Source organism: Homarus americanus, unplaced genomic scaffold (genome assembly GCF_018991925.1).
Source record: "Homarus americanus isolate GMGI-L3 unplaced genomic scaffold, GMGI_Hamer_2.0 scaffold37032, whole genome shotgun sequence".
In the NCBI taxonomy this organism is placed as follows: domain Eukaryota; kingdom Metazoa; phylum Arthropoda; class Malacostraca; order Decapoda; family Nephropidae; genus Homarus; species Homarus americanus.
This window is the reverse complement of record NW_024731852.1, coordinates 4,516,241-4,535,342: the sequence shown is the minus strand read 5'-3', so window position 1 is coordinate 4,535,342 and position 19,102 is coordinate 4,516,241. Positions and strand designations below refer to the sequence as shown.

General features: G+C 36.8%; 2 protein-coding genes across 4 annotated transcripts in view; both read right to left on the bottom strand.

Annotated features, from left to right (window-relative positions):
- The window catches only part of LOC121867955 (ninjurin-1-like), a 28,177-nt gene extending 11,912 nt beyond the window's left edge, over nt 1–16,265 (bottom strand). The window contains exons 1-3 of one of the 3 annotated variants that reach the window (XM_042368116.1): nt 16,147–16,265; nt 7,323–7,420; nt 6,905–7,106 (exon numbers count right to left, since the gene is read on the bottom strand). In XM_042368116.1, the coding sequence (XP_042224050.1) occupies nt 6,905–7,106; nt 7,323–7,414 (294 nt within the window). In that variant the 5' untranslated portion in view covers nt 7,415–7,420; nt 16,147–16,265. Of the gene's footprint in view, nt 1–6,904; nt 7,107–7,322; nt 7,421–12,982; nt 13,105–16,146 lie in introns of those variants that run through there. The other 2 variants (XM_042368119.1, XM_042368118.1) reach the window with 2 other exon arrangements.
- A 117-nt stretch (nt 16,266–16,382) lies between these two features.
- Nucleotides 16,383–19,102, bottom strand: part of LOC121867956 (DNA polymerase epsilon subunit 2-like) — a 30,724-nt gene continuing 28,004 nt past the window's right edge. The window contains exon 13 of the mRNA XM_042368120.1: nt 16,383–17,627. Within this exon, the coding sequence (XP_042224054.1) occupies nt 17,535–17,627 (93 nt within the window). The 3' untranslated portion in view covers nt 16,383–17,534. The remainder of the gene's footprint in view (nt 17,628–19,102) is intronic.

The following is a 19,102-nucleotide window of genomic DNA, read 5'->3' as shown; positions in this document are numbered from 1 at the left end:
AGAAAATATAGTTACTAAATATGAGGTTTACAATGTACTTCACAGAATAAAACCTCCATGCATGGGTAAACATAACATTAAAATTGTGATTATCATCCTGTACAGTACGCCACTTTTACGTCAATGAAGTACTGTACAGTACAGTATTAACCTGCACTTTCACACCAACGTATTCCACGATGTAAAAGTGTGCTAACTCAAAGAAATTCAACGGAGAATAAGTACAGAAATACAGTGATAAAATTAAGTACAAAATAAAGACAGGGAAAATCAATGTCATACTGAATGGAAATAAAATGGATTAAGAGGAGTGTTTCATATATCAAAGAGTGGATGAATCTGCGAAAAAACTGATGAACAGGGAACTGAACCACTGAGTGAGGAAGTAAAGATTTAACAGGTGGAGTGAGAAATGTATGGAGGAACCGCATCACAAGCGACAGAGATGGGAATATATCAAGTAATTGTTGAGTTGATGCAAGGAGCAATTAAGAAAGAACAAAAATGATGTGTTTGAATGTAATATCCAGTACTGGACTGTATTGGTTAAACAGGATGTAGAGAATAAAACTACAGAAGTAAGGATACATGGACATCACAGAAACATCAGGGACAGCAGATCAGGGTTGGCTCAAATGTTAAGGACATACAGTACAGTACTGAGAGGAATGGAAGTGAAAGACTGGTAAACAGAGTGTATCATTCAAAGTTAGATGTAGGAGGGACAGGGGGAAACCAAGAAGGAGAAGGAAAGATGGAGTGAAGGATACTAAAACTGGAAGGGATGGATATCCATGGAGGAGCAGCAGCAGTGTGCATGAATCTGAGGAGAGCATGGTACAGAAATTTGGGGGAGGGAGAAGATGATGGAGTGTATAGAGCAACAAGGGCATGAAGTTTTGAGCCTTGTTGTGGATGAGAGTACCAGAGTAGAAGACACCTTACTGCTATAAGAATGAAAGAATGACAACAAATTAAGGAAAAATATATATACAGGTATATATATATATATATATATATATATATATATATATATATATATATATATATATATATATATATATATATATATATATATATATATATATATATATATATATATATATATATATACAGTATATTGGCTCTTGCTTCTGGCCACTCTGCATAAGCCAGAAAAAGACCATGGAAAAAAATTAAATTAAATTACCTGTACTGACTTACCAGGCATTTGCAGACAATAATACCTGCTTATGTAAGACAGGCTACTCCAATGAGATGAAAATTATATACTGTATATTCATGATTACAAAAGTAATACTGGGGAAAGCAACTGTCAACAAATACTGCAACGTATTGTATATTACCCCAAATGTCATAACTGAAATAAATCAATGCAGTACAGTATAAGGATTACTATGTAAGGCTCACAACAATGGAAAATAATAAACACTTACAAATATAAATTTTATAAGACAAAAAGTCATTAGACTCCAAATGAAAGGCATAAGCCCACAGAAGAACACACTGCAACATGTATACTGTACTCATTTTTCTTTTCACTCATGTAAGTCCATGTCCACCCACCACTCTAAGCATTAGTATAAAGTGGGCCCTCACTTTACATGGGGGGCTGTGTTCTTGAAAACCTTGTGTACACTAACTTTAAGCAAAATTATTTTAACCCCTTGTGTACAGACTCCCTTCCCACCTGAATAAAATGCTCTGGTATTTGCCACATCAAATATTAAAGTGCCATTCCCATAGTGAGGAGGTTTATGTATTATGGAAAACATTTATACAGAAAACACAGAAACCCTTTGCAGTTGTTGAAAAATAAAAAATTATAAATAAAAAAAAATCAAGTCTAGGACAGCAGACTGTTAACACAAAACTTGTGCAAACTGAGTGTTTATTGAACTCAATTCCTGAAGCTTATTTCTTAAATAAAATTTGTGCAGGCTCTTAACTCTATCTTTATGCTATTCTTTTTTAAATGCACAGAACTGTACACAAAAATCTACTGGTAATCTCCTGCTGTTCCAGGACTTCAAAAGAAAGGTCAATGTGGTTTATTATACATGAGCCAGTTCCCAACACTTTAACTGGACCTATTACTGTTGTGCAAGGAATGACATTTAAATTTCCTCTTGGGTTTCCTTTGACTATACTTGCTCAGGGAACTCTGACCTTTAATTTTCTCAAGATAAAACAGCAACTTCATGAGTTTTCTTTTCTAGTGCAGTATATCTTATGAACATTAGAAGAGGTATTTTACTATGGTTGGTGTGATGTTGGTGGCTTAGATATTGAGCAAGACTCTACAGTATATGTGTGTGACCCAGCCTTCAGTAAAGGTACATCATATTCTTAAAGACCTTGACATAAAATATGGAGACACTACTTTTTTCATGGCCATGGTTATTCACAGACCAATATTTAGTACTGTACTGTACTGTATTTGGCTCTTTCCATCAAGGTAAATCAATATGGTCACATATCAGTAATAGTACAATACAGTATGTATAACAAAACTCTCTTAAACCTACCTGTGAACACATTACTCTGGTCACCAAATGCATCAACAACTTCAAGTAGGCAGGTACAGGTCGTTTTAGATTACCTCAGGGAGTTGTGACTTTGCCTTGACAAATATTCCAACCATGTGGGTTGGTGTAAGGAAAGGCCTCTACCCATAAAACATTGCTTCACTATGCTTGATGGCAATTGGGTCACCAGTTCCACCCTCTGGTCCCTTGCTGAATTTTCTGGACTGGCACCCTGGGTTTGCAGTGGTAAGAAGCAGGGGGGAGGGTGAAGACATCCTGTTCTGGTCCTACCTAACAGCTAACATCTGGTAATACTGTAGCAGCTAACTCACAAGAGCATGGAAAATGGCCATAAAACATTGTTATGCAGTACACTGTTAATTCTACATTAAATCCTTATCATTAAAAATAACATGCAGTTTAACTGTTAGTATTTTCCAATTTGTGGCACTTCTGTTATTTTTCATTAATACCTTTGCTTCATATAAGTTTATTACACCATACTGATAACTTTCACCTTGTGCCAACCAAGCAATGATAGTCAAGACTCTAACTTTTGTCTACTTAACTCCAACTGTTTTACGTTCAAGATGCTTCTATGAAATACTGAGCACAATATATTCTGTGATGGCAGCAATGTATAAAATATTAAATCGACTCTTTATGGATCTCAATCCCCTGGTGTATAGGCACAATTTGCACTCCAGTTGCATAACCAGAAGCTGTGAACAAAACTAATTTCTAAGTGAGATTGTAAGATATATTTTCTGCATAGACAGGTTCTCAAGAACAAGTAGCACAGGGTGAAAGGAATGAATAGGAATTTCCTGTGGTGTAAGGAACAGGCTAGCTGCAAGATACACTAAGCTAGCCCTTTAAAAATTATATGTAACTATAACCATCTCACACACTACTGCCATCCATTGTAACTGTTACATGTGTAAACTGCAAAATAAACTCCCCTCAGTGGATATCATAAACATCTCATCTATCTGTAAAAGTGCAGTAGTCCCTCGCCAACCTCGGGGGTTAGATTCCTGAAAAAACCCCATGGTTGGCTTATGGAGGATAACACCCTTCAAAGATAGAATTTACCTGTTCCTTCACTAAACAATACTGTACCTGTATTGTACATTTAATTGAATTTGATCAAATACATATAAAATAGCTTAATATAAATTATATAGTACTGTATTATAAATTTTACAGTACATCTTCGTGGCGATGGCATGTTGCTATAAAATAAGAAAAATGAAGAGCATGGGTGTATGTGTGTGTGGACTTTGCATGTCGCCAAGTTAGACTGTCCCTATAGCTACATGCCTTAGCTCTCCCCATACCAGGCAAAGCTGTGTTATTGGTATTTTTCAACTGGTATTTTTGGGTAGATATACATACAGTATTTTTTTATTACTCTGTTACATGCACACAAATGTTCATGCAGAAAGTGTAAAAAAAAAAAAATAAATAAAAAAAAATAAAAAAGTGATTACCGGTATCATAAGGTCAAAAACAAAGAAATTAAAAATTTCTTACATCTGTGGGAGTTAGCCAATGATCGTGGGAGGGGGAAGGGCGAGCAGAAGGAGTGAGTGTGTTCCTGTCTCTCATGTCCTTAGTGAAATGATTGCCAAATGGCAAAGCAATATTTTTTCTTTTCTTTTATTTATTATATTATTTTTATTAATTTCTCACCTTTACGGAGGAATACATTTGACTGTGAAGGGATAAAGACACCACACTAATCTGCAGAGACCTGTACTCGAAATTCAATGCTGTGGTTGGTGAAATGGTATCGAGTAAAAACTGAGGATACCTGTACCCGGAATCCAAGGTTGGAGAGGGTCTACTGTACTGTAATGCAAAGTGTTGTGAAGTGTTTTACGTTAATTTTATGATATTTCACTTGTTCAAATGTGTGAAGACTACTTTGTCATATATCATATAGTGAGGGACCTCAAGACATAACCTTAGCCCCTAACTGCAAGTCTCTCAAACATCTACCACCTTAACAAAAGGTAAGATTGTTTTAGAATGTAAATTTATATCGGTATAATGTTACAAGGATGTATTAGTGTACACTGTACTCTTTTCTTTATTTCTAAGCCACATTAAATTATTGTAATGATTTTTATCATGACTTTTATAATTTCATTATATGTAACATTGGTAACATGCCATCTCACAGGCCATCTCATTCCCAGGTTTTCCCTTTTCCAGTGAGTTAAGCTATCATTAAAACAAATTTTTACCTGATGTTAAGTGAGAAAGGGTGTAAAAAATTTCTAGCGCTAAACCGAATTAATGTTAAGTGAATTAATGCTGAACAAGGGATACCTGTATCATTATTCATTATATTTTATAGTACATTTGCACTGAACAGGGATATTAATACAGTACAGTAAGTCCTCGCTTAACGTCATGGTTACGTTCCTGAAAACGCTACGTTATATGAAACAACATTAAGCAAATCATTTTTCCCCATAAGAAATAGATAAAATACGAGTTACGTTCCTAAGCCTCCCTTTGTCCCATGAAATACATTACATATACAGAAACTCAATGGCATTTTTATAGAAAATAGTATACATTATAAAACTAAATCATTTTGTATTGGTACTCACCGATGGGTGGAGTGAGTGTGTGGTGGGTAGTGAAGCGGATAAGCGGATGGCAGGAGGGTAGGAGGAGGAGGAGGATGGAAGCGGAGGAGGATGGAAGCGGAGGAGGGTGGTGAGTCACTGAGACTCAGCGGTTGCCTCCTCCTCCTGAGAGAGCGTTAGTGCAGCAAGACGAGAGGGGATGATGCGCCGTAAAAAGTAGTCTGTGACGATGCAAAAATGACGTTAAATTGAGTCGTTGGGACGTTATCCGAATTATTGGTATCTAAAGAGTCGCGACGTTGTACCGAAACAACGTTAATGAGGGCGATGTTATACGAGGACTTACTGTACATGTATAGACTACAGGTTTATTAATTTTGTTCAATCCAAGTTTACTGGAGAAGACATTAACAAGTTAAAAAGTACAATACCTGTACAGTACTGCTATATGCAAAACAAGGCTTCAGCATCATGTACAGGAAACCCCAATATTTACCGCATTAACTTTATCTAATTCAATGATGCTGTATTAATCACACAAATGGTATGAAGATGATAATGAAATAAAGTGACAAATGACTTTGCCATGAGAGAGGAGAGGAAGAAGAGAAGGAAAGAATAGAAATGGGAAGTAAAGTAATAGGGAGTAATAGCAGGTGGGCTGTCCACCTAGCTCAGTCGAGGTGAATGGTTGGGGTGGTGGCCATACACAGCACACACCCGCTCACTCAGGGGAGGCAGGAGGGGGAAGCCAAGCTAGCTAGGCATTCATTAGTGTAATGTGTGTTAATTTATGTTAGTTAAATGATGATGTTATTTGTTCACATATATGTATAAAGTGAGTCTTGTTCTTCTATGTTAGCATGGAGGCTCTTGGACCACCAGCTGTGTGTTCTTGTGGTTTCTTCTTTTAACTGGGAGAAGATTGGGTCCTCCAACTCTTCAAGTTTTCTCCAAACTCTCTGAGCTTGGCTGTGTGTACGGCACAAATGGTATGATCTTTAGCCCAATGAATAGTGTACTGTAAGTGTGTTATATTGGAAAAATTAAGGTAGGGAGGAAGTCAGCAGTGGTGTGCAGTTGCATACCTGTACTTCTAAACCTTAACCTGGCAAGAAGAAATTTGAATGACAAAAAGTAAGTGCTGTATTGTACAGTAAATGCAAAGCCATTTCTAATAAAACTGGTTTAAATGTGGGCAACCTGTATTGTTCATAAAATTTCAACAAATTAAAAATATATTAAACCTCTTCTAATGTTGTGGTAATATTTAGTTATTATTTAGCTACAAATAACTATGTATTCTATGGAAAATTTATAGGTTTATATTAAAGGATCCCTTGTCTTTTTTATACTCGTGGTCCTTGGCCTGGCGGTTATTCTGACTCATGGCTGGCCCTTCAGAGAAGGTTTGGTAATGAATTTGTCCTGATTTTCCGTGTTACCACAGATTATGAGTTGTGATAACTTGCACTTATAAAGGAATATATAAAGAAAGCTTGTGTATAGAAATGACAATTACTTTGTACTTATTTGCTTGTTATTCACATAATGTAACTCTCTTAACGTGTATGGTCTTTCACAGGAACTGTGCGATTTTCTGCTCATTAAAGCCTCAAGTAAGGTCAAGCTGGTGTTTTATTACAGATGTATTATTGCAAACAAAGGTATTAAAAAAACAAAAAGTAGGCAAAGCTATGCTGCAACAATTCCCCACAGCTATAACAAAAAACAGTAATGTAAGAGGCCACTAGTAATTGGTGAAACACATACAGGCCTGCTGCTGGTTGGGTCTGTGGATACCGGAATATAGCCTCCTGTCCCTGGCCGTGGAGCTGGGGATGGTGAGCGAGGGAATGGAGACCTTCGTGGTATACCATTAGTTGGAGGTTGACTTGGAATGTCAAATCCATCATCAATTCCTTCATCTCCAGGACTATAATCTGGTTTGTTGGAGGGGTTGTTACTCCCATTTCTAAAATTAAACAACACAGTGTATAGTATTTATTTTGCAATTTAGAAGAACATCATGTAGCAGTTTGTAAAAAAAATCTATCTCTACCTAGAATTTAATTTCAAAGAAAACTAAATCACTAAACCCATCTAAATTATAAAAAAGGCAGACGCAAAAAAAAATAATAATAATAATAAAACAATTTGTCTGACTCATTTGTACAGGTGTAAATCTCACCCAAAATCTTCTGCATCAGTCTCTCTGATGTTTGCCATTGGTGCCAACTCCCTTGTTTCCATTGTGTTTCGCCGACGAAGCTCTCTGGGCATGGAAAACTGGAAATTAAGAAATATGTATACAGGCAGTTCCCAATTTATGATGGTTCAATAAAAAATCCAAAGTTACCAAAAAATTCACCACTTTGGTAATTTTTTCCTCAGTAATAATAAAAAAAATTTTTCTTTAACTACCAATCTGCTTACTTATTTCACTAACTTCAATTTTCTCTGACACTTGTATGTTATTAAGTCTAAAAATAAGCTATCAATATGTCATAATTCTTCTACAGTCACCATGTAACTTACTCCTCAAACTTATTTACTTTTACCTTTATCCTCTTCACCACTGATCGGCTCGTTAGCCGCTTGAGTGATCGGTCACGTCTCTGATTACTTTTCCTTTTCTTTTATCCTCTTCACCAAAAGAACGGCTCGTTAGCCGCTTGGCCAATCGGTCACGTCTCTATTACGCCCTGTTGGCAAGTACTGGGCATGCACCGGCTCCTGAATGTACCTGAACCTGCTCCAGTGTTGGTCAAGTCTGGTCTTGAAAGAGCTCACACTCGGTGCCATCACAACACTTTCTGGCAGATTATTCCAAGAGTTCACAACTCTCACTCCGAAAAAGTTTGCCCCCACAGTTTTCTGGACATGCGGCTTCTTCAATCTAGAGCTGTGACCCCTTGTGGGGCGAGCGTCCACCAGCTCCAAGTAAGGACATTCGACTGATTAGTGCCCCTTGAGATGCTTATACACCACAATTAGGTCACCCCTTGCCCATCTGTAGTATAAGCTAGGCAAGTTCAGGCGCTCCAATCTCTCAGGGTAGCTGAGGTGCCAAAGGGCAGGCACCAGTCTGGTGGCCCTCCTTTGAACATTTTCAACCAACTGACAGTCCCTAGCATATCTCGGGGACCAGACGGGGTGACAGTACTCCAGATGGGGAAGCACTTCACTCTTGAAGATCGTTACGAGGGACGGACCGTCTAGATATCTGAACAACCTTCTTATAAGACCCAATAATTTATTTGCCTGATTAACCTTCTTCTCGCAATGGCCCAAGAACTTCAGCTCATTGTCAACATACACACCGAGGTCCTTCTCACATTCAGTCTCAAATAGTGCAGTTTCTTCATCCCGTTGGGACGTATGATACAAGTTGAAACTATGTTTTTCCGAATGTTTTTTATGTATTATGAACGAATTTGATCTTCCTTTCTGGCGCAAATCAATAGTTTCTGAGATAGGCCCCCACACCCTCCCATCTCAGAATCTTGAGATATGTTATAAAAATCAAGGTAAAAAGTGTTCAAAACACATCAAAAACCATTTGAAAAACATAGTTTTGAGTCTAACCTAACCCAACCAACCAAACCTAAACTATATCTCGCTGATACATAATTTGCGCCAGAAATGCCATTGAAGAAAAGTGTCTTAGAATTGCCAAATTGCTGATTGCAACTACAGCATACACTAATTCCCTCAAACCTATCTTTCATCTCCAAAATTTTATGCAGGCATTTTTTAGCAGTGTTCTAACTGGTTGTGGTACCAGTATCTCCTCAATATATAAATGTTCATATCAAGCACCACCAACAATAAGTATTATTTCATAATTGTATTCAGTAATTTTGACAATTCTAACACAGTTTTCTTCAATGGCATTTCTGGCACAAATTACGTTTATGCGAGATATTTAACATCTTATTAATAATAATAATAATAATAATAATTAACGGTTTATTGAAAGAGCTTGGCAGCCAGAAGGCTGAAAATATACAGTTACATATATGGGGAATGGGTTTCGAATTACAAATAATATACAAATAACATAAGTGATATAAATAAGATATATAATAACTAGATGGGAAAAAGCTCAAACTACAGGGCATTTCAACATAGTGACAGTGCAAGTAGTATTTACTGGGAGTGAATACACTGGTTTATTACAAGTTATTGATAATTTTTACAATGGTTGGGACTGGGCTGTTCTTATAGCGATCAGTTCGTGCACGTATGGGCTGGATGCGGTTGTGGTGTCGAACAGCAATTCTCGGGCTAGGGATCTCAGGTGGTAGTAGGAGCCGGTGTCGAGGATGATGTAGAAGCTTCTTACCAAATTCGCAGATGAGGTCGTGGTGATGGTCAGTGAAAGTCGAAAGGGTCAGTGTGTTGAGCGCTTCTTGATATGTGGAGTAGGAAGGGGGGGAGAATAATCTTGCATGCTCTCTTTTGCACTTTTTCTAGGTGTTTACGTTGTGTGGCATTTAGGGAGGAAGACCAGGTAGGGGAGGCATAGGTGAGCTTGGGAAGTATGAATGTTGTGTAAACACTGAGGAGCTCGGGTGCAGGAACTCTGAGGGACTTGAGTCGGCGGAGGAGGTGGAGACGGAAACTGGAGGATTTGACAACTTCCCTGACGTGTGGTTTCCAATTTAGTTTGTTGTCTATGGTGACGCCGAGGAGCTTCGTGGAATCTACAACCTGGAGAGTGTTCGGACCTAAAGTAATGGAAGGAGGTGGGACAATGTCGGAGGAGAGGTTGATGTGCATAACCATGGTCTTGGTATGGTTGATGGTGACATGGTTGTTGGTGGCCCAGTTTTGGAGTCTGTTCAATAAATCCTGAAGGGCGGTATAGTCGGGAGCAGAATTGTTGACGCTGATCCCAATGGTGGAGTCGTCGACATATTTCCAGCGAGCAGGGGTTTCTTTTAGGGCATCATTGATGAGAATAAGGAAGCAGAGTGGTCCCATCTTGGTGCCTTGGGGGACGCCACAGGTGAGTGACTGAAAGGTGGAGACAGCCCCTCGGAAGCGTACAGCTTGGCGTCGGTCACTGAGGAAGTCTGTAAGCCATGGTATAAGACTTCTCCGAAGCCCGAGGTCAATAGCTTTGTTGATTATATTGTGGTCGACTAGGTCGAATGCTTTATGTATGTTCGTACGTGCCGGTACACACCCAGAACATTGAACGACTGTGGAGCTCCCCAGTTAGATTCAAAACTGTTGTTCTGATGAATTTGAGCACTTTTTACCTTGATTTTAATAGAAAATCTCAAAATTCTGAGATGGGAAGGAGGAGGGCTTATCTCAGAAGCTAATGACTTGTGCCAGAAATGAAGGTTACATTCGTTCATAACATCAAAAACCATTGAAAAAAGATTTAACTTTGATTTCGTATAGTGGCAACAAGTGAAAATTTACCCAACATGAAGGAATGTAACTTCAAGCTCCCCAAGATATCATAAGAACATAAGAACATAAGAAAATAAGGAGTCTGCAATAGGTCGGTTGGCCTGTGTATGGCAGCTCCTGTCGAGAGTTACTACCACTCTCTATCATCCATGAATCTATCTAGCCTCCTTTTGAAACTTTCCAGAGTTCCCGCACTTATTACAAAGTTGCTAAGCTTGTTCCACTCGTCCACCACCCTATTTGTGAACCAGTTTCTTCCTATCTCCCTCCTAAAAACCTAAACTTATCCAACTTGAATCGTTGCTCCGAGTCCCATCCTGCTCGGATATTATAAGAACTTTATCTATATCCCCTTTATTGATTCCTTTCACCCACTTAAATACTTATCATCAAGACTTTCTGGGGAAGTTAGTTTTTTAATCCATGTCCCATTTTATTATTCGCAATCGACTTCTAGTGAATTTATATTCCATTCTATAATAGCACCAGAACTGAACCGTGATAATCGAGGTGGGGAGGTCAATTAGCTTATTATAGTTGCGATAAGACTTGCACCGCATTGCACTTCTAGATATAAAACCCAATACTCTGTTTGGCCTTATTTCACTCATTAACGGACTGTTTTCAGGCCGTTATCCGGCTTGCAAGTACCCCAGGTCTTTTCACAAGTCACTTTTAGGTTGATGTTGTTAAGGCTGTATACATTATAAGTATTTGTTCTTCCAATGATATACGCTGCACTTGCTGTTGAATTTCATTTGCCATTTTTCGTGACCATTCTTGCTTTATTTAGGATCCCCTGACGTGCAGTCCTGCCCTGAATAATTTAAGGCTCTATTTGGTGTCATCCAAACTCTTGTGTCACGATCCTAGCATCAAATCGTTTGCAGATTGAAGCATGTGTGGCTTAGTACTGACCCTTGGGAACCCCACCAACCAGCGGCTTGCCCACTTCAGGATTTTATACAGTGTATACTTCTGCATTTACGTTATTTTTAATTGTAACATTTTTGATTTTATGTAATTTAAAATTACCGCTTCTTGGGAAACTAGTTTTGAAGAAATTTGCAGGGTTTTAAAATATTCCCCAAACTTTTAGTTTAGAGGAGAGAGGTCAAATTTAGAAAGCACATAAAAAAAAACCAGAAAATGTGTTTTTACCTAATTTAACCTAACCTTAACCCTAGATAGAATGCAACCTCAACACCCAAATTTTATATATGAACATAAGTGTGTTATAGGTAAGATTGTGAATTAAGTATCCTAGAGATTGAATTAGTATAATTTTAACCTAATGTCCTTTTTCCTGCATGGCCACCTTTAGCAGCTATTAGGCAACAAGGCAATATATGTACCAAGAATTTACCCATCAGCCCTTTTTCGAGGAAAAATATTAGTTGCTTTTTTGTTGTTTCATATATTTTGTGGCAAATCATTTTTATGTTGTTAGGTCAAGTAGTTAGGTCAGTTAGGTTAGTACATATGTTCGGTTTGCTTAACTTTTGGCCTTTTTCCCCTGCGTTTTTTATGTTTAGATGATTCTGATATTATTTCAGAGAAAAACAGCCACTGCCCCCAAAAAACCAGTATTTAAATAACAGTCCTAATGACCACTCAAATGCAGCCTGTCAAATACAACTTGCATGAATAATCGGACCGTTAATCAATACTTCACCAGTATTTTAAAATAAAGCAAAAAAAATTGGAAAACGTAATTAATTGGAGTTAATGATTTGAGTGACCAAACCTAATCAATTGGAGCTAGTATTTGAAACAGAGTCAATAGTAATTATAAACGCATCACAACTGGAGTTAATAGATCAAGTGCGCAATTTCATCCAACCCAACCCAACCACACAACACAACTCAGATTAAATGGTCAATTTTGTGAATTGTATGACACCAAAAAATAATCAGGCGATTCACAGTCCGACGACACAATGACCATCATTTGACTTCATACATTTGGGTACCAGTTGGGACCGCCCTACATTGTTACAGGAAAGGGTGAATAAAAATAATAATAATAATTTATTTCCCCCAAGATAAATGCTGAAACACGAAAGTCGGTGGAAAATCGATGAAATAAATGCCGTGAAAAAGCATGGTTAATGAAACAATAAATATACTGAACTTATTAGCCATGATCGTTAAACCAAAGTACTTGTCACTGCACCACTGATCAAAGCAGGTCTGGCCACTAACACAAATACTTGAACCTTTTTTTGAAAGTCGTCACTGTTTGATATGTAAGGCTACTAATTTCGAAACTGCGCCAGAGAAAATAAAGTTTAACTCATTTAAGACTATGATTCATAGATCGCGGGTGACTTCCGCCCTGTACTGTTTTTAAACAACATTGGTTTCATCTTCACTACGGTTGATATAAATGTCCTGACACAAGAACATCTCGTATATTACCTGTTTCAACGTCAATCTAGGTCTCGCCTAATCTGAAGTACGTAGCTCTAGGTGTTCTGAAAGCGTTATCAAACAGAAATTTAATGAGATGCTACAGGACAAAGCTCTTTACCGACAGGATGGAAGGTTGTGTGTGGTAACCCTGTTTCTTTTTTGAAGTAATAATAGTTGAACTTTATATTCCCCGACACTGAACCTCGAGGCAGGATATCCACTGGGCTGAAGCAGTATTTTCCTAGATCACAAAACAATAATTTCTTTGTTTAATTTTTGACAGTTCTTTAGTAATGTATCAAAATGAGGTGTAAATTATAGATGAGAATAGACACTCGACCGCCAATTTAATATTATCTTTGTAAAAACATGGGGTACTACTGCCTGAGTAGATATTGAAGGAATCCAAAAAGTCATAAAAGGCACGAAAAACCTAATCTAACCTAACCTAACCTACTGTGCAATGCTATATATATATATATATATATATATATATATATATATATATATATATATATATATATATATAATATATATATCAGGTCAATGTGTTTATGAGTCTTTTTTTCTGTGGACGTGATTTGTCCACCATTGAAGCATCAAGTGTCCAGCAGTGATCTAATGATAGACACTGCTGCTGTATGGGCTCTGGCATCACAAATATTGAGGCCAAGTCCCAGATTACTGATCTGACTTTCTGTTTATTAATACACAATTGCAAGGTCTCAATTGTTTCTTTGACCTCTCGACATATATAATTATATCGTTTCTCACTCTTTATTTGTTTAATTATTTCCATTTCTGTACTTTTTTTTGTATTAATTTTTTCGTCCTCAAGCCCCACTGTGGATTGGTGACCTGTGTCTGCGGGGTTAACTTCTGCAAACGAAAAGTAATTAACGATTTGAACATTAAACATTAAAACTTTCGAAACACAACCTAAAAACGAACATATCATATGATGTAATTTCCTGTGTTCCTAGAACGCGAGTCACATCTTTACCAAGGAGAGATTGACTGTTGTCTTGGTGGATGGAAATAATGTCCACAGGAAAAAAGTCACATGACTTGTACACATTGACGTAACAATATATATATGATGGCATTGCACGTGGGGTTAGTTAGCTTAGTGTTAGGTTAGGTTTTTTCCGTGCCTTTTTGTGATTTTTTTTCCTGGATCTGTCTATATATATATATATATATATATATATATATATATATATATATATATATATATATGCAAGTAAATCACTGTAGCACGTGATATATATATATATATATATATATATATATATATATATATATATATATATATATAACCTTTCACTTCACTAGGTTGGCAGACCTTAATATGGTGATAAGATACGCTAAATACCTGTGGTTATTTTTAGTGCTACATCTTACAATAAACTGGAAATCGCCTATGCTTCACCCAAATAGGATCATCGAGGAAAATATGAGGAAATTCATCATGTAACTCAGCTGGAAATATATACTGTATATTGATAATAGTGAATTTGAGATGATTATTTTATCATGCTGTCTCACACTACTGATAACTTACATTATGCTGTCTCAAACTACTGATGACTGTTGTATCAAGGTCTCACTTTACTAATAACTGTTACATCACAGTCTCACTTTACTGATGACCGTTATACCATGCTGTCTCACTTTACTGACACTACTTTTATCCTCTTTGCCATTAATCGGCTTGTAGGCCGCTTGGGCGGTCGGTCACATCTCTGTTATACACTGTTGGCAAGTACTGGGCATAAACTTGCTTCTGAATACAGATAGTTTGCTCAGTGTCGGTCAAGCCTGGTCTTGACCAACACTGGAGCAGGTTCAGATACATCATGCAAGATCTCCTTATTAATGATTTATTACATGCCAGATTACGTATTTACTGATAATTGTTAAATCAGACTAGATCTCTTTGCTGGTGACTAATAGCTGTTACATCATGCTGCATCACCTTACCAATGTCAGGGAGTGACAGACAATAATTATGGATGAGAGTCAATCAGTTAAGGTTGTAGGTGTCAATAATGATGGTTGGAATTAAGTGTCAGTCAACAATGGTGGCTTGAAGTGTCATTCAGTGATGATGGCAGGGAGTGTCAATTAATAATGGCGACAGGGAGGTTCAATCAATAATGGTGATAGGAAGTAACAGTCAATCATGGTGGCAGGACGTGTCAATTAGTAATGGTGGCAGGCAGTGACAGTCAGCAAAGGTGACATGAAGTGAATGTCAATAATGGTGTCAGGAATTGCCAATCAGTAATGGCGGAAGGTAATGTCAGTCAGTTAGCCACATTCAGTTTACTCATGGCAGCCAGGTGAGAAGCATGATCAATACAAGCAACTCTAGACCTAAGTTTTGACAGCAATGCCAGCCCGGCAGCACTGCCACACAATACCCCTTACAATATTTTTTTTCTAATTCTTACCTTTATAGTACTGTACAGTGCCTACAGGAGAGCTCAGGTTCTCAACTGGCTCAGCCATGTTAATATTGTTATTATTATCCACTCTGTATACAGTATGTGTTTATCTGGCTAAATAAACTGTTTCAATTCAAGTATAGTTTTCTCTTTATTCATAAGACAAATTCTGTGGTTACTTACATATCACACTTTACAGTACTGTACATAACAATCATCTCGGTGAAAACAGTAGTCATTAACCAGATTTATGTCTGAATTTACCAGAGTTCTGTTTCATATTTTTTATTGTTAATGTAAGAGTGTTTTAATAATCTTGTTATGCATCACAACAACAACTGATTTTCTTTAAACAGTACTGTACAGAAAACTGTCAAGAGGTAACTGGTTTGGATTAAGAGTTGTGAACTCTTGGAATAACCTCTACTGCTGCTCCATGAACCTCAAGATTCAAACTCGTGAATCCAAAGCATTTATGGACAGTATATTGAATCAGTGTCTCTTGCTTCTGATCCACAAATCTGATTCTTGGGGTTCATGGAACAGCAGGAGAAGCAACAGGACTTTTATTCAAGGTTGTACATTCAGGTGCCAATACATATCAAAAGCTTGTACAGTACTGTAATAGAGAACCATATGACTGACCAACCAATGATTAAGTTGACAGGTGGTGAAGATAAATAAGCAAATAAATACAGTGCTGTACATGAAACTGCTTACCTGACAAAGGGCTTAGGTCTCCAAATGTGTTGATCTTGAAGGGAAGAATAGACAAGCAGTAAGGGGGCTAAAGATGACATTTAAAATACAGAGCCCCAAATACATGAAGGAGCACCATTAACCTGCAAGATTTAAAGGATATTTTTGTCCCACAGCTCAATGAATATCCAGATGCACATGTCTGATGCCTTCATCCAGAATATAAAAAAATATGGGTAGCAATATAAAATTCCAAATAAATTATATAAAACTTTATTCTTTTTCAGGCTGGCTTCATTAAAACACATATTTACACCATTCCTGGTATTTGCCAGGGATACGTTCTCAAAATGGCCACAAATATGAAATTACCGAATATCATTCTCATAATTAGCTACTGTACCTGTACTGTATGCAACAAACATGACATGCAGGCAGTCTGCTCTTTTTTATCACCGAATACATTCCAACCTCACCACAATTTAGCTAACTTCTCTTTAAACTTAGAAAAGTTAATATTTTAATGCAACAATAACAAGTGCTGAATACATTTACCAGCTGATCATGTGGACACTGTTGCTGTATTGCTTGTTCTGACTCAGTTACTCAAGCCATTATGGACGGATGTGTATAGTAACCATATAATTTGTTAAAAGTTGTTTTGAAATGATAGATCTAGTGTTGAAGTGAGAAAAGTGGTATCGAAGAATTGCTTACTTAATTCTATTTCTTGGTGGTAATTTTCTAATGCACCTACAGTAAAGGGAGAATTACAGGGTTTAGGAAATGTTACAACTTAAGGATATACTAACTGTCACTTTGTAATTTTTTTTTTTTGGTAGTACTGTATGTACTTGGCATTTTTATTTATTTTTAATCTCAAGTCCTTGACATTGTAGTATTTCGAGCGCTAGTGAATTTTTAGAAGAATTGGCACTTTTGAGAAACAAAAGACCAGCTATTATTATTATTATTATTGCAGAAGTGTATCCCTCATACCCTTTAGTGTAAGAACATTAAATATGTCTTTAATGTTTCATTTCTAAAAGAAGCATTAAATATATTTAATACTTTATGTTTCATGAAACAACTTTTTAAATGTTTATTAAATATCAAACGAAGACAGTCGATCAGTTGATGAAATTGTAGTTCTCATCCTCAATAGATGGCAGCACAAATGAGTATGTCATCTATTAGAAGATATTTGAAATTACTGTACAGAACAGTATTATTATTTAATATTTCATTACCTCTGACAAATTCTTGAAAGTGCAAATGTGAAATATGCAAATAATCAGGAATTACTGTATGTATTACAATAAAAATATTCAGCTCATGCAGCTTGAACAACTGAACAATTTTGGGCTAACAAGCACAGGTATTTGGAATATTACTTGGAATCCAGTGGGCTATGTATCATCATCGGCAATCTGGCTGTCCTCAACTTGTCTGGTTGCTGGCATGTAAACTTTGAAAGAGAAGTCCGTTTTGGCGAATGAACCCTGGAGGAGAAGTATCAATTATACAAGTCTCAAGACAAAAAAATAAAAGAAGGAACAACATACATGACAGAGTACAATCTAAGAAACAACTATCTTCCCAGCTTGGCAGACCAGTGGAAGGAGTAGCCAGTTACACTATTGATTCACATAATTTCTTTTCGACGATCTTTCAATATTGGGTACAGGAGGTCCCCGACTTTGGAACTCCCACCAATACAAATGGGGTTAAACTTGAAATTTACAGTACTGTATACTGTACTGTATTTTATTTACCTGATGATGTATTTTTTACATTCATTTACTGTAATTTGTCATTCTATTTCTTGTTTTGTCTTAAATTAAGTGATTTTAGACGTATATAAGGACTTAAACATTGTTTTGTAGTACGGTATGCATAAAGCTGACTCAAGAACGGAACCTTTTCGTAACCCGGGGACTACTGCACCACCCTCGTCATCGCCACCTCCTGCCACCTGCAGCCCCCCACCCAACTCGCGCAGTCCGCCACTACAACAAAATACAGCCCATAAGAGCCCGCACCGATAGATATACGAACAGCACCATCCCATCTATTGTTAAAATAATAAACAACTCCTGATTTATGTACTGTACAGCCCTGTAAATGTATTCAATGCATATTATATCATTATGTCTAAATCAAATGTAAGTCTGTATATTTTCAGCCACCGGCTGCAACTCTATTAATAAACCGTTTATTATTATTATTATTATTATTATTATTATTATTATTATTATTATTATTATTATATGTGTCCATATTCCACAACTAAAATAATAAGTCCACTATTTCGAACTACAATTCATTGAACACCTTGAAGCTTGTACCTAGTCAGGCATAGCTACCAACTGGCCAGATGCAGTCATGCCAAGTTTCAATATTCATCAGTCAAAGCTCAGAAGATACAGTACTGTACTAGTTTTTTATACTGTACACCGGGTTTAAAACTGAAAGGGAAGTGGGGCCTATGGCAATGTTTTTGTTTTTTTATAATCAATGTGAAGACAAAACTATATGAGTCAATGAAAAGATAAATATTTCTTACTCTTACTATTAGACAAATAAAATGGTAAATAATGAATCATGATATAATTTCATTAATGACTTCAACAGTGCCTTCTAATAACATTAAAGATACTTTACTTACAGAAAGATACTTTATACAGTATTACACAGCAAAGACAAAATGGAACTGTTATGTGTATTATGCCCTGCTTCATCTTACTTCAAAATAACCATACAAAGACAAGTTGATACCCAACATTGTACAACCAGTGAACCAAGAAAGTCATGGACAGCCACACAGAACCTACACTAGTGACCTTTGGCAAAGAGAAAATTCATGATTTAAAACTATGATAAGATATAAATGAAATGAGTAAAAAAAATAATATATATAGATATACAGAGTATACTTTTAAAAATTACATGCAGTTAAGTACCCCCATTGCAGTTA